Source organism: Morus notabilis, unplaced genomic scaffold, assembly GCF_000414095.1.
Source record: "Morus notabilis unplaced genomic scaffold, ASM41409v2 Scaffold338, whole genome shotgun sequence".
NCBI lineage: Eukaryota > Viridiplantae > Streptophyta > Magnoliopsida > Rosales > Moraceae > Morus > Morus notabilis.
This window is the reverse complement of record NW_010358348.1, coordinates 327,223-340,414: the sequence shown is the minus strand read 5'-3', so window position 1 is coordinate 340,414 and position 13,192 is coordinate 327,223. Positions and strand designations below refer to the sequence as shown.

The window sequence follows — 13,192 nt, the reverse complement described above, 5'->3', positions numbered from 1 at the left end:
TATGTTCTCCTGTAAAGGATTCTTATCTTCCATAAATTACACACACTTATCTTTTTGTCTCTTCGAAAAAGTGGGCTTCTTGTTTTTTTTTTTTTTTCAGCAATGGCAGGCTTCTAATTTTCTAAAATACAAAAAATAAATAAATAAATCAGCTCATGCGAATTTATATATTATATATTGTAGTACATGACAAAATTATGATTTACTAAATTTTCATGCATTGTCTTGGATGACGATACCAGAATTTTTTATTTTATTTTATATTATTTTCGAGTAAAAGATATAAGCATATTTGTACTTTAAAAACCTAGAAAGATGGGGTTATTTTTCCTTTTACAAGAGGTTAATCTTGTGAAGAGAGGTAGTTTCAAGTTTCAAACCATAATTCTGCAAGTTGTGGTGTAAAATAATGGTCGCACATAAGCCGCGGGGTCGCACGACTCATATACTAGGGGATTTCACTTGGAAAAAAAAATGTTCCATACTAATAATCAGACTAATTGAAAAAAAAGAAAAAAGAAAAAAGGGGGAGACCAATATATGGAAATGGTATGATAAAGCTTTCTGATTTACAAAATATAACGAAAGCAGAAGTCCAGGCATACAAGAACCGGAGAGCTGAAGCAAAAAAGAAAGGAAATCTATGCAGCACACAAAATTTAATGAGAAATAAAACCACAATGTGTATTTCAGTCGTTTACTAGTAAAAACAAACAAACCAAAAAGCTTTTTTTTTTTTTAAGAAAGTACAGTTATAGCTCCTCAAACAGTGCAACTGGTGTTGCTACGCTTTTGGTTTTCCCTACTTGGTGGCCTGAGCGATTATATTGCTTATCGAACTCGCTTGCTCTTTCGCAGTCTCCACCAAAGCATCCTAAAAAAGACCCGGTAACACATCAGAGTTAGCATAATAAGGAAATTTTGGCGACCGACAGGAATGACACAAAAAGAAACTATACCTGTGCAGCTATCAACCGTGCAACAGTTTTCTTGCTGGACTCTTGAAGTTCACCGGCAATCAGAAGCTCGTCCAAAATATAATAGGCCTTGCATTGTTATCCAGTACCAGCAATTAAGTGAAAATGCTTACTTTCAAATCCATATAATGAAAAAAATTCAATAAAAGGAAGCCAGTGAATGACTGAGGTTAGTCTATGCAAGTTTTTATTGCAACAACCATGTAAGATACGGCAACATGATATTGCAAATTTCAAAGTGCAAACCATGAGGCTGTAGATACTTCAATAAAACATATCATTAAAACAGAAATCTTTTGGCTTGGAAAGGCTTTGCTAGTATACTTTATAGTTTATTCTTCCTGATTCGGTTTTTCCTAGAATGAATCAGGATTTCCTTAGAATATGATACTTGAAGAGAAAAACATAAACAATTAAAGTCAGATACTTTCAACATTAGCTTTTTTCTTCTCGAAATATATCAGATGTTAATAACCCAAGAAGTTATCATTTACGATGGTAGAAAAGAATTCTACACTAAAATCCAGGATGTCACCTTTCCACATCTGCCAAATATGAACACTTGAGATTTCCAAGTGTTTTAACGTGCAAGTATCAGAAAACATAATTTCCTAGGCTTCAATTTTTGTCCCCTAAACTCATTGAAAAGAAAGGTGTCTTAAAGAAGCAGAGCATACCTTATGAAAATTGAAGATCAAGTCTAGTTCACAGACCTGGAAACATGACACAAATACAGTTAAATGTTACAAAACCCTTAACTTAGAGAATAGAGTGTTATATCGATACTCAACATGTGAACAAAGTTTAATTCACTCACACTGCCAAAATATCGGTCCAAGATCTCAACATAATGATGAATTATTTCAAGGACCTCTAATTCATTATCATCTTGATCAGTGCACATGCAGAAATACAGACTAGCATATCTGCATACGACATTCACAAGTCGGTTGAGTCATGACATAATGTCACAAAAGAAACTTTCCTTATAAAGACTATACTCATATTCGTGTATTACCTCTTATAAACAACTTTGTATCCTCTCCACTCCACAAAATTGCAAAGCTTGGGTCCTCGTGTGAGAATCACTCCACTAAGTTCACGTATCACCTACTCCAAGTGCATATACGATAAACGTCAACAGTGTGGAAACTGATGAATAATTTCAGACAGAAGCATAAAAGAAAAATAACACCCTTCGTATCCGTAAAAAAATTGAAAAAAGAGGAAAAAGAGTATAAGAAATACCTTGGTTCTTTCCTTCTGTGAATAAGGTGAATACCATTTCGTCAACCTCACTTTTCCTTGTCTGCTAATAAGAAGCACGAAGTGAATCTGCAAAAAACATAAGCCATTAGACAGCAGCCAAAGTGAAAACCTTAAGGCCATGTTTAATTATCTGTTAGAGATATGAATCATTGGACATAGGAGATAAACAGCTTCCAAATATCATGGAAAAAAAAATACATACGTACGTACATATATATACATACCTGCATATAATATGTTTATATATATATATATATATATATTTATATATATTAAAGAGAAAATTTGCATGTTTAAGGTATCATATATCATGAATGTTGAACTACCATTCAGCATGCGTTACAAGAAAGCCATAGCTAACACGTCTAAATCATGGATTCATATGAAGTTCTAAATCATATCAAATAATGGCATAACTTTAAGAAGTATCATAGCTTTATCATACTTCTTGCTGACAAAACAGCTGCCAATAATATCTACTAAAACCCTCTCTCTCAGCTAAACAAATGGCCATTATTTCTATAAATTCCCTACATTAGAGGATGCATTTGCTAATGTCAACTTTGATTGATGACCAGCAAATTGCAAAATTCAATGATCAGATCACAGTATTGATCACCCACCACAGACTCCAACCCCATAGCGCGAATCCAAATCCAGGTTCTAAAAGAACACAAGGGCTGAAATTAAATAGGAAAGGTGTTCTTTGCAAAATTAAAAATTCTCTCTTGGTTTTGATTTGATCACAGACCGCGGGAAATTGGGCAACCCAGATCTGCAAAAACTCTTTTACGCCAACCCATTTGAAGAAATCGTAGAATATATAGACAAAAAAGAGAAAAATCGAAGAATAAAATTCAGCAAAAGCAGCGCAATTTAACAGATACGAATCTAAAGAATATGAAACAATTGTAACAACACATATAGTAGCCGAAAGCAGACCAAACGGAAAGAGAACAAGAAAATTTGAGGCTTCCATTACCATTTCTTTGCGTATTCTGGGATCTCAGAAACAGAGCCTTTGGCAAACGATAGAGACTCCCCTGGGATTTTGAGTCTTGATTTTCTTTCTGAATGGTAAAACGAGTGTTTTTTTTTTTTTTTTTTTTTTCCGCTAGAAAATGATGGAAATGAGTTGTCTCTCTTACACCTTTGTGGGTGAAGAACTGAAACGAGTTTATGATGTTGGGTCAGATCTAAGACTATGAACTGGATTCGACACCACTTTTGGGCCAGAATAAAAAGCCCAAATGAATTATTAACTTTTCCAAAAAACAAAAAAAAAAAAATCTCTTGCTGGTCTAAAAATAATGATTTTTTTTTTGTGCTAAAAATACTAAACTTATTTATATAAGAAGAATAAGAAGCAGCAATGTTAGAATATAAAACTTCTCTTGCTTAGGGCCATTTGGCATTGCTTTTGGAAGCTATTTTTAGTTTTTTTTTTAAGAAGTGTGTTTTGTAAAATCTGTTTTTGTTCAACAACTTCTAAAAATTGATGATTCACAGTAGAATTTAAGAAGCACATCAAGAGTTTTTTTTCCACATAAGCTTCTACTGTCATTGTCTAAGTTTACTAAAATGATCAAAATAATAAAACTTAATTCTCAATTAACTCTTTTTATTTCTTCTAGATCAAATTAAAGGATATATTTTATTTTAAATGTTTATTTGAAATTTAAAAATCTTTAATAAATATCTTATGCCAAAATTTAATAATATACTTTTATTATAATGTTACAAGTTTGAAAAATAATTTACTTTTAGTTCTTTACGTTATTTGATTTCTTTATAAATATATAATTTATCTCGTTGAATAAAACAATTTATTTTTAGAGATATTTTAATTAATAAAATGAAAATTATATGTTTTTTAGTATTTTGGTGTATAAATATTATGAATATTGACTATAAAAATAGAAATAAAACTAATTATAAGTATGCGTGTTAAATTATATCAATTTTAGTCATTATACATATTCATAGCAATTTTGTACATAGTTTACCAACCACTTAAATTTCTGCTTCTGGTATTTACAATAATTTAAAAAAAAAAACCAAACATTTACATGTTTCTGGTCACAGTAATTTCTGACTAACAACAGAAATTTAAAACAGCACAGCAATGTCAAACTGGCCCTTAATAGGTGTTCAAGTAAAAAAACATGTTCACCACTTAATTGCTCATTTATGACTGGAATGGCATGTCGTTTGTTATTTTTAAGTTTGATGTCGTTTAAAGTGATTAACGACATTGGTTAACGTTTTAACCTACGTGATAAAGTCTGATTTCATTTTCTCACCGTCGTACGATATCCAAAAGACCATTTAGGTCGCAGCTGTTTTGGTGAGAAACGACAAGCCATTCGTAGTTGCTAAACTTCTTTTCGTTTTAGGAGAAGAAACGCAATGTCGTTTATTGGTGACGGTAAAAGGATTAAAATTGTTATGGAAAAAACGACGTGTCGCTCATGGTTCATAAGTCTACGACTATTTGTGCCTCGTGGCGGATATCCAGAGAGGACCCGTATTTTGTCGTCCACAAGTTTGTTGTCGCTCACGCAAATTTCAAAATTCAACCGTAACCTACAAGAGGAAGAATGCAACGATCAGAAAAAAAAAAAAAAAAAAAAAAAAAAAAAAAAAAAAAAAAAAAAAAAAAAAACAACTACAAGTAGAGGAAAACGGTCATATAATTGTACATGGGTAAGGATTGAAGCTGACATGGGAAACAAAACCTAAACATCCAAACAGTCTTAAGCCTCGTTCGTTTCGCTGATTTGAGTTTAGAATTCGAGTTTTGCTACAGTAAAAAGCTCTCACAAACAGTCACATCTAACCTGCTACAGTAAAAAGTTCTCACATAAAATCACATCTCAACTCGAATCAGCGAAATGAACGAGGCCTTAGTAGCTGAAAGGCTTGATTTCCTAGAGAAATAGCTGGAAATTGCTATTTGATTTTACAGCATAAAAACCTTCCACTGCCACGTCAAAATTAAAAGAATAAGCAGCTGAACAGCTAGTAAAAACAAACTAAACAAGTCCAAATCCCGTTGGATTCCCATTTCTTACACCCGCCTTCATTTGCAAGCATCCATAGAACTATGTTTTCTTCCTGCAATGTCACGTTCACGAACCAAGAGATCACGAATGATGATAGATAATGATGATGATGATGATGATGATGATAAGCAAATATGCTGAAGCCATAGGGGAAGGATTTACATGTGAGATGTCCGAATCCACCCAGAAAGAATTTGATCGTCTGGAAGCCTCCAATGTGCAAAATCTGGGATAAAAATCCAAGGCATAACCTATAAAGTGCGAACCTCGAAACGATTCTACAGCATTGGGAATTTACTTTCCAATTGTTTTCATAAGATGGTAACCAAAAAGGGGCCTTCTAATATATTAGAGAAAAGGCCAACATCTCATAGTTTGAATTTTGGATCATGATAATCTAATTTATAATATATATATCTAACGACACTAAAAACACTGCAAAAAGATGTATCTCTACAGAATTGTAACCTCTACACCACTCACAAGTAAAAAAAACACTTTTATCCAAAGACTAGTGTAAACGTACATTGAACTGAGAGAATAAAATGAAACAAGATGGAATTACAAGTGTTAACTACAACCATTTTTGCACCTTCAAAGACCATCTTTCATGCTAATCTTGACATTTTGCACTTTAATCGACAACTGTAGCTTATGATCCTCGATATCTTTCAAAACGGAAAGCAAGTTAGCCCGATAAATCTCACACTTCCGATTTGCAGTCTCCAATTCACTCGTAAGTTCTCGAATCCTTTTGTCCATATCATCCTGCATAATAATTCAAATAAACAAATGTGATAATTATTTGGAGCAATTGCAAACACAACATAAGGGGTAAGAAACAGAACCCTCGTTGAAGAATTAAGATTTAAAAGTATAGATGGAAAATCCAGACCACATGAAACTCTCAGGTCTACGAAAAGAAAAAATAAATTAACAGAAAACACGGTGAAAATGACTCTTACCTCAGACATATGTTGACCAGAGTCCCTTTGATGATCCCTACCAGAATGGCTAGCCCGAGATGCGTTAACAGTGGAGTTTCGATTTCCCCTGGCACGCCCATTCACCATGGCAGTTTTCCCATTATTCTTTATTGCATCGGCAACCCTTTCTGCAGCCTCTTGAAGAGTACATAGCGCAGCCTCAAAAGTTTCTTGAGACTTTGCTCCTTCATCCACATGTTTAAAGGCCTTGTGGCGCAGGGTATTATACCGAACAGTATGAGACTCCAGGTAATTATTATACAAATTGCTAGAATGTTCTTCTAAAATGACACTACTCTTGGCATTCCTTGTCCACCGTTTCAATATGTAATGTGAAGGGAGAGTTAGCACATTGGTGACTCTAAAGACTGCTAAAACATGTCTGCAAAGAAGACCTGAAAACTCAAACATCTGGCAGCTACAAGTTGCCTTCATCTCCAAAACATTAAACTTAACATAATAAGCTCTATGATCCTCCCCGTACTTCGATACTTGATAGGTGATGACATCGCCATCATCCTCGGCCTTTGACGCCATGAAAGTTAGCGTCCCAACTAGCTCTTCTTGAAATCTCATAAACAACTTTCTAGTGTAAAGCTCTGACGCTTGCTTCTCCATTGGAGATGGGGTCTTAAGGGCTGCTGAAGTGTTCATCGTATCATAATCTGCTTTCACCTCCTTCTCATTCCGACTCTCCAGAGCTTTCTCATAAAGTTTGAAAAACTGACTCAGATTGGTTGAAGCATTCACATATCCATCAAAATATGAGTTCATACTGTCACTTCGCTGCGTTATCGACATTTCTGCAAAAAAAGTGTCCCGCAAATACACTGGGACCCAATGCCTTCGGGCAGAATATATTTGTTGAAGCCATTCATGATCCCTGAGATCATATCTATCAACGAGAGACGACCAGCAAGACTCAAATTCCTCTATTGACTCGGTCAAGTTGACACATTTATGAAAGTCTGCTTCAAAAGTTGGGTGTTTAAAAAACACATGGGATAGCTTCTCTTGACATTTCTTGAAGATGTGCCATTTGCAGAAACGATGGCGAGTCTCTGGAAAAACTTGCACTATGGCCGATCGAATCACTGCATCATGATCTGTGGTTATTGACACCGGAGGGCGACCGGACATTGCCATAAGCCATGTCTTAAACAACCAAATGAACGATGATTCAGATTCATTTATTAGGAAAGCACAACCAAACAACACAGGCTGCCCATGATGGTTTACCCCAGTGAAGGGTACAAAGGGCAAACGATATCTGTTTGATCTGTAGGTTGTATCAAAAGTAACTGTATCACCAAAGTAATTATAGTTCATCCGTCCCTTTGAATCAGCCCAAAATACATTGCCCGAGGACTGATCCTCATCACCCTGTACGGCATAAAAGAAATTAGGGTTATCAGCTTGCATCTGCCTCAAATAATCCAGGAGGAGCTGAATATCCCCTTCCATGCTCCTCTGGCGATTATTCCTCATGTAATTCCTACAATCCACCTCTGTAAACCCAACTTTGCTTATTCCACCATACTCTTTTATAAGCGCTGACATAATTCTACGGGGACCCATCCCAGCTGCCTGCAAAGTATCAATCAACGTCTTAGCAGGGCCGGAGATTTGCCGATGAGAACGAAGACAATGCACTTGATCCGGAGGAACCAACTCGTGATTATGCTCCTTAACAAACCCAGACACCACCCATTTCCCAGAATCCTGCATCTTCACCGACAATGAAGCTTTGCATCCGACTCTGGTGATTGTTCTCGGCCTCTTGATCTCTCTATCCTTCGTGCGCTTCTCATTCAAATTGCGAAACCCCTCTTTCGCACAAACAAATTGCCTCTGTATGATTGCCCCGTTGCGCCTAGACCTACGAGAAGAGCTGACACGGGTACTGAACCCGACGCGCCGGGCATACGAATTGTAAAAGGCCTTGGCAGCCTCTTCAGATTCGAATTCCATGCCCTCGGAAGGTTCAAGGTCCAAAAGGTCTCCCTCCGGAAGGTAAATCTCACCACTCCCGCCAAAACCGCCGCCAAAGGCAATAGGAGGGCTATCAACCATTTCTTCATCATCAACGTGGTGCTCAATGTCCACACCATCATCATCTCCTCCTCCTCCTCCCACCCCAATATCAAACTCAATCACTTGGTTTTCCATGTCAAAATCCCTAAATACTTTTCAGTTCAATTTTCCCAATTGGGAAAACACTAAGTGAAGTCAATCACTCGTATGTCTGCGTACGCGAAACACATGATAATCAAATTACATCGCTGATCAATCCTTCTACGGAAAATAAGCTAAAAAAGTGTGTAATTCAAAGCAAATTCGAGCACTGCGAAAAGGGTGAAAATGAAAATACTGACCCACAGAGTCACAGACATTGAAAATGGCTGCCTCTGGTGAATGAATCCGCGTCGAAGACAGTCACAACCGAGCGGAGAGAGGGAGGTTTTGGTTTCTATTTTCTAAGGGTTTGCAGAGAAGGGGGAAAAAAATCCAAGAATTGGGTTTGAATTTGGGAATGAATTTTACCAGGGAGTTGAGGAGGGATTTGTGTTTCAAAGAAGTTGAATTCAATTGAAAGAAGAAAAAGGAAACATAGAGCTGATGATTGATTGATCAAGGCAACAGCGATGGTGGAGAGTGGAGAGCGTAGAGGCGGTGTGGATGAGCTCTTCGTATTCTATTCCAACCCAGCGCCTCCAAGGTTCTAATCCTGTGGTTGACTTCACATATCCATAAAGTGATCCCACACCGTTGATTAGTTCATAATTTTTTTTTTCTTTTCTTTTCCTTTTTTGTAATGGGTGGTGGGGAATGGGTTCTGCACCTCTGTTCTCTCAATTTGAACAAATTTTACAAATTTTCTATGTACTAAAATCATTTACGTCGACCTACCTCTAAACTTTAAAATATATTTGATTCTGTAAATTATAATTCGGATTCTATTACAGTAATTTTATCACAACAAATTTTATAAAAAAGTTATCTCAATGAATTTTCTTACTAAATTTGAATTTAGAAACAAAATTATTAATTTAAACGCATGAACTAAACGGGTCAAAATATATTTGTCGTGCGCTTTGATACATCTTTATGGCCGTGTTTGGAATTAATCCCGTTTTTATTTTTCACGTTTTTCAAGAAAAAAATAATGAAAACGTTTTCAAAACGGCGTTTGGCGCAATAAAGACAAAAAATGGAAATAAAAACGATTTTTTTGATTTAGTGTAAAATGAGAAAGAAATGAAAAATGATTTTTAGTCGTTTTTCATTTTTTATTTTCGTTTTCTCCTCTCTCGAGCAGAGAGAAAGAGACAGAGACATTAATGAGATTTTTTATACTGAAAATAATCTTTTGATAAAATTACCAAATGCATTTTTAAAAATAATTTTTGTCTGAGATTGAAAACATTTTCATTTTCATTTTTCATACGAAAAACAAAATTATTTTGAAACGAGTTCCAAACGCGCCCTATATATCTTCATTTTAAACTTTAACATATCCTCATTCTCATCCCTAAACTTTGAATTTATTTATTTTTTAACAGAATAGCACATGCATGTAACTAAATAGATCAAATTTGTCAATTCCTTTAAACTCGTAATTAAGCCCAATATTTGTTCTCCACTTCCACCTCTTTTCTTACTTCTAAGCAACTACTCAAGAGGAGAATATATATATATATATATATATATGTATGTATATGTATATATATATATATATGTATATGTATATATATATATATATGAGGTTTAGCTCTCAACGTATTTAGATGGAAGGTCACTCATTAACCCCCAAGTATTATTTATAATCTTAAATGAAGAGAGACACAACGATTTCATCCAAAAAGTATCACGCTTCAAAATTCAAGAGATGAATACGAAGTCATATTATAGTTAAGGGGGATATGTTGACATAAATCATAGGAGAATTCGTACTTTATAAATTTTAATAACTTAGAACTTTAACTTTGACAAATTAGACCTTAACTCAATGAATTTTTATAGTGCTTTCAAATTGATTAGAGATATTAAAATTTGCATTAAAACATACTCATATAACCGATAAAACAACTCATTAAGTCGTAAAAAATACAGAAAAAAATACTTATTTTCTTTTTATTATTATTGTTTTCTCCTGATGGGTTAATTTTAATATTATTAGCAAAAAATTGATAAACAGATAAAGAAATAGAAATAAATGAAACATTATAATATGGGGACCTCTTTATAACTACTGTTCGGATCAACGTGATTTTTTTTTTCTTAATAAAAAGAAAACAATGAAATTAGGAGTTGCTAAAATTGAAACCAAATCTAGCCAAAGAAGCCTGCACAACTCAATTGTGGAACTCAACAAGAAAGATGACTTCAAATGTGGATGATAGAGGCACCACACAAAACAACTCTTGGGCACTGGAAAAAACATGCTGTGCCCAGTGGAACGACCTGTCGTTTTGGACTTAAAGTTTGCTACCATTAGTGTAGAAAAACGACTTGTTGCTTCTCCCGATTAATTAAAAGATGTCAGAGGAAGTCCAATTCCATAAATACATGTCGTTCCTGTAAGTTGTGTTGTAGTCCCTTGCCATTTTGTTGTCATTTCTTCTTCTTTTATTTTTAGCTTTCCTCTGTAGTCGTGTTTACCTTTATTGTCATTTTTGAATTTGTTGTCCTTTATTTCTCGGTCGTTGGTTTTCCTCCTTAATTCTGGACGGTCTCACTTCTCTTTAGTTGTCGTTTTCCTTTAATATCCTTGTTGGTTGCCTCTTTATTAAATGTCGCTAGTCTCGCTTCTCTTTAGTTTTCGTTTTTCCTCTTTTGTGGTCTTTCAACCTTTTTTTTTTTTTTCCCCCAGGTTTAGCTATGTAGTCGTTTTTTCGACTCCTGCCTATTTTGTTTTTGGTCGCTTGCCTCATGTATTTATTATCATCGTTTATTGATGTCATTGTCGTTGGTTTGAAGTTTGCTATCGTTATGCTTGAAAATCTTGTCGCTAATTGACTTTTAACGTTTGTTGTCTTTTTGTTTATTTTATAATTTTGTATTAGACGTTTGTCGTCGTTAATTGTATAATTTGTATTAAACGTTTGTTGTCGTTTATTTCCGCAAACAAACGCCGGGTGGTTCCTATTCTGCTGGTTTTTTACATGGATGGACGAAACCTAACGGGTGTGTTTAGAATTTATTCTAAAATAATTTTATTTTTTGTATAAAAATAAAAATATTTTTAATCTCAGACAAAAATTAATTTTAAAAATGAGTTTGGTAGTTTTATTAAAAGATTATTTTTAGTATAAAAAAATCTATTAATGTCTTTTTCTCTGTGCTCGAGAGAGAAGAAAATGAAAACAAAAAATAAAAAATGACTTTTAGTTGTTTTTCATTTCTCTCCCATTTTACACTAAACCAAAAAAATCGTTTTCATTTCTGTTTTTTGTCTTTAATTATGCGAAACACCGGGTGCGTTTAGAATTCGTTCCAAAATGATTTTATTTTCTATATGAAAATGAAAACGAAAATGTTTTCATTTTAGAATCATTTCTGAAAATGCGTTTAGTAGTTTTATTCCGAGATTGTTTTCAATTTTAAAAAAACTGAAATTGTGTTTGGTGGTTTAATTTTTAAAAACATGTAATAATATTTAAAATAATAATATATTAAATAAATAATAATATTAAATAAACATTATATACATGAAGAAATGGGTTTTGGAGGATAATTTTAGTGTGTTTTGGAGGAATCTAGAATTTTTTGATCCGGAGCTGAAGAGGTTGCGATCGTCGTCGTCGTCGCCAGAGAAGAAGTCGTCGTCCAGGGTCCCAACTCTAGTGAGGTGGAGGAAGGGGCGGCGGCGAAGTCGAATGAGGAGGGGGGTGGTTACGGGTAGCGAGGTCGAGGCGGGAGAGGATGGGGAAAATGAAAATGGGAGGGGTCGAGGGAGATCAGAGAAGAGGGGGGGTCGAGGGAGAAGAGTGGTCCAGTCGGGTAAAGAAAATGAAAATAGAAAACTGAAAACGGTGCTTAATTTAAGTAAAAAATGTTTTCAGTTTTTGTTTTTCAAGAAATGCGGGCCAAACGCATTTCTGAGTGCGTTTTCATTTTTTAATTCTTGAAAAACGTTTTTAGAAATGATTCCAAACAGGCATGCCGTTTCTCTCCTGTTTTCATTTTTTTCTTAAAAGATGTGAAAAACAAAAATAAAAACAAAATCAACTTCAAACACGGCCGTTGTTTTCATTCTGTGATTGGGCCGTCATTTTATGAGAAGTGATCTAATATCGTGTCCAACAAATAGTAAAATAACTTGTGCATCTTCTATAACAACCAAAACGTCTTTTTTTTTTTGCTGTTAGATTACTTTTTCAACAATTAAATTTGTTGAGAGAGCAGTTTTACAACACACTGTAAGTTTTTAATACATATCTATATAGATTTAATCATTAAAAATTTAATTTAACAATTAAAATAAAGTGTTTAGGGGTCTCCCTTTCTATATAAACTTTTTTGTCATCTGCTCCATGAAAGATATGGTGATGTTGTGTCCTACTCCTACTTTTGTTGTGTCGTTAGTACTATGTCATGCCTTTCTGTGGTTTATGCGACTGACGATAACGATATGTCAGTCTCATTTGAAGAGTCTGCCGTCGTTTACGCGCAAATACATCGCTTATATTTTGAATTTTTGAAGTACGCGTTTGAGCTAAAATAACACGTAATACGACATGTCGTTGGGTGTTCATGCAACGTGCCAAAGATCGTGATCTTTTTTAAGTTAAAAAAAGTGACATGTAGTTATTGTTTGGAAAAAATTTTATTTTTATTTGAATATTCCAACGCTAAAGCGTGAACAATAAGTAGCTTTAATATATATATATAT

At 34.5% G+C, this 13,192-nt stretch overlaps 2 protein-coding genes across 3 annotated transcripts; both read right to left on the bottom strand.

Annotated features, from left to right (window-relative positions):
- Positions 1-552: 552 nt before the first annotated feature.
- Positions 553-3,388, bottom strand: LOC21396925 (AP-1 complex subunit sigma-2). Its single transcript, XM_024161905.1, has 7 exons — positions 3,229-3,388; positions 2,226-2,312; positions 1,996-2,087; positions 1,795-1,903; positions 1,655-1,690; positions 960-1,046; positions 553-874 (listed from the first exon to the last, which is right to left on the bottom strand). The coding sequence occupies exons 1-7, from the start codon at positions 3,229-3,231 to the stop codon at positions 803-805; spliced, it is 486 nt and encodes a 161-aa protein (XP_024017673.1). The 5' UTR covers positions 3,232-3,388; the 3' UTR covers positions 553-802.
- A 2,131-nt stretch (positions 3,389-5,519) lies between these two features.
- On the bottom strand, positions 5,520-9,002 carry LOC21411695 (protein FAR1-RELATED SEQUENCE 5). Of its 2 annotated transcripts, XM_024161890.1 has the most exons (4): positions 8,673-9,002; positions 6,277-8,542; positions 5,904-6,079; positions 5,520-5,537 (listed from the first exon to the last, which is right to left on the bottom strand). In XM_024161890.1, exons 2-3 carry the CDS (start codon positions 8,464-8,466, stop codon positions 5,906-5,908), a joined length of 2,364 nt encoding a protein of 787 aa, XP_024017658.1. In that variant the 5' UTR covers positions 8,467-8,542; positions 8,673-9,002; the 3' UTR covers positions 5,520-5,537; positions 5,904-5,905. The 2 variants fall into 2 exon arrangements, with proteins under 2 accessions (XP_024017658.1, XP_024017657.1); XM_024161889.1 differs by lacking the exon at positions 5,520-5,537 and having other exon boundaries at positions 5,575-6,079.
- Positions 9,003-13,192: the final 4,190 nt, after the last annotated feature.

Bases quoted from the DNA above. Each gene is read 5' to 3' on its own strand.
- LOC21396925 (XM_024161905.1), bottom strand. The intron at 1,904-1,995 runs GTAATACACGAA...TGTCGTATGCAG, and splicing joins TACAAAGTTGTTTATAAGAG to ATATGCTAGTCTGTATTTCT. The intron at 1,691-1,794 runs GTGAGTGAATTA...TCATGTTTCCAG, and splicing joins TGGACCGATATTTTGGCAGT to GTCTGTGAACTAGACTTGAT.
- LOC21411695 (XM_024161890.1), bottom strand. From the start codon at position 8,466: ATGGAAAACCAAGTGATTGAGTTTGATATTGGGGTGGGAGGAGGAGGA. The intron at 6,080-6,276 runs GTAAGAGTCATT...ATTATTATGCAG, and splicing joins CTGGTCAACATATGTCTGAG to GATGATATGGACAAAAGGAT.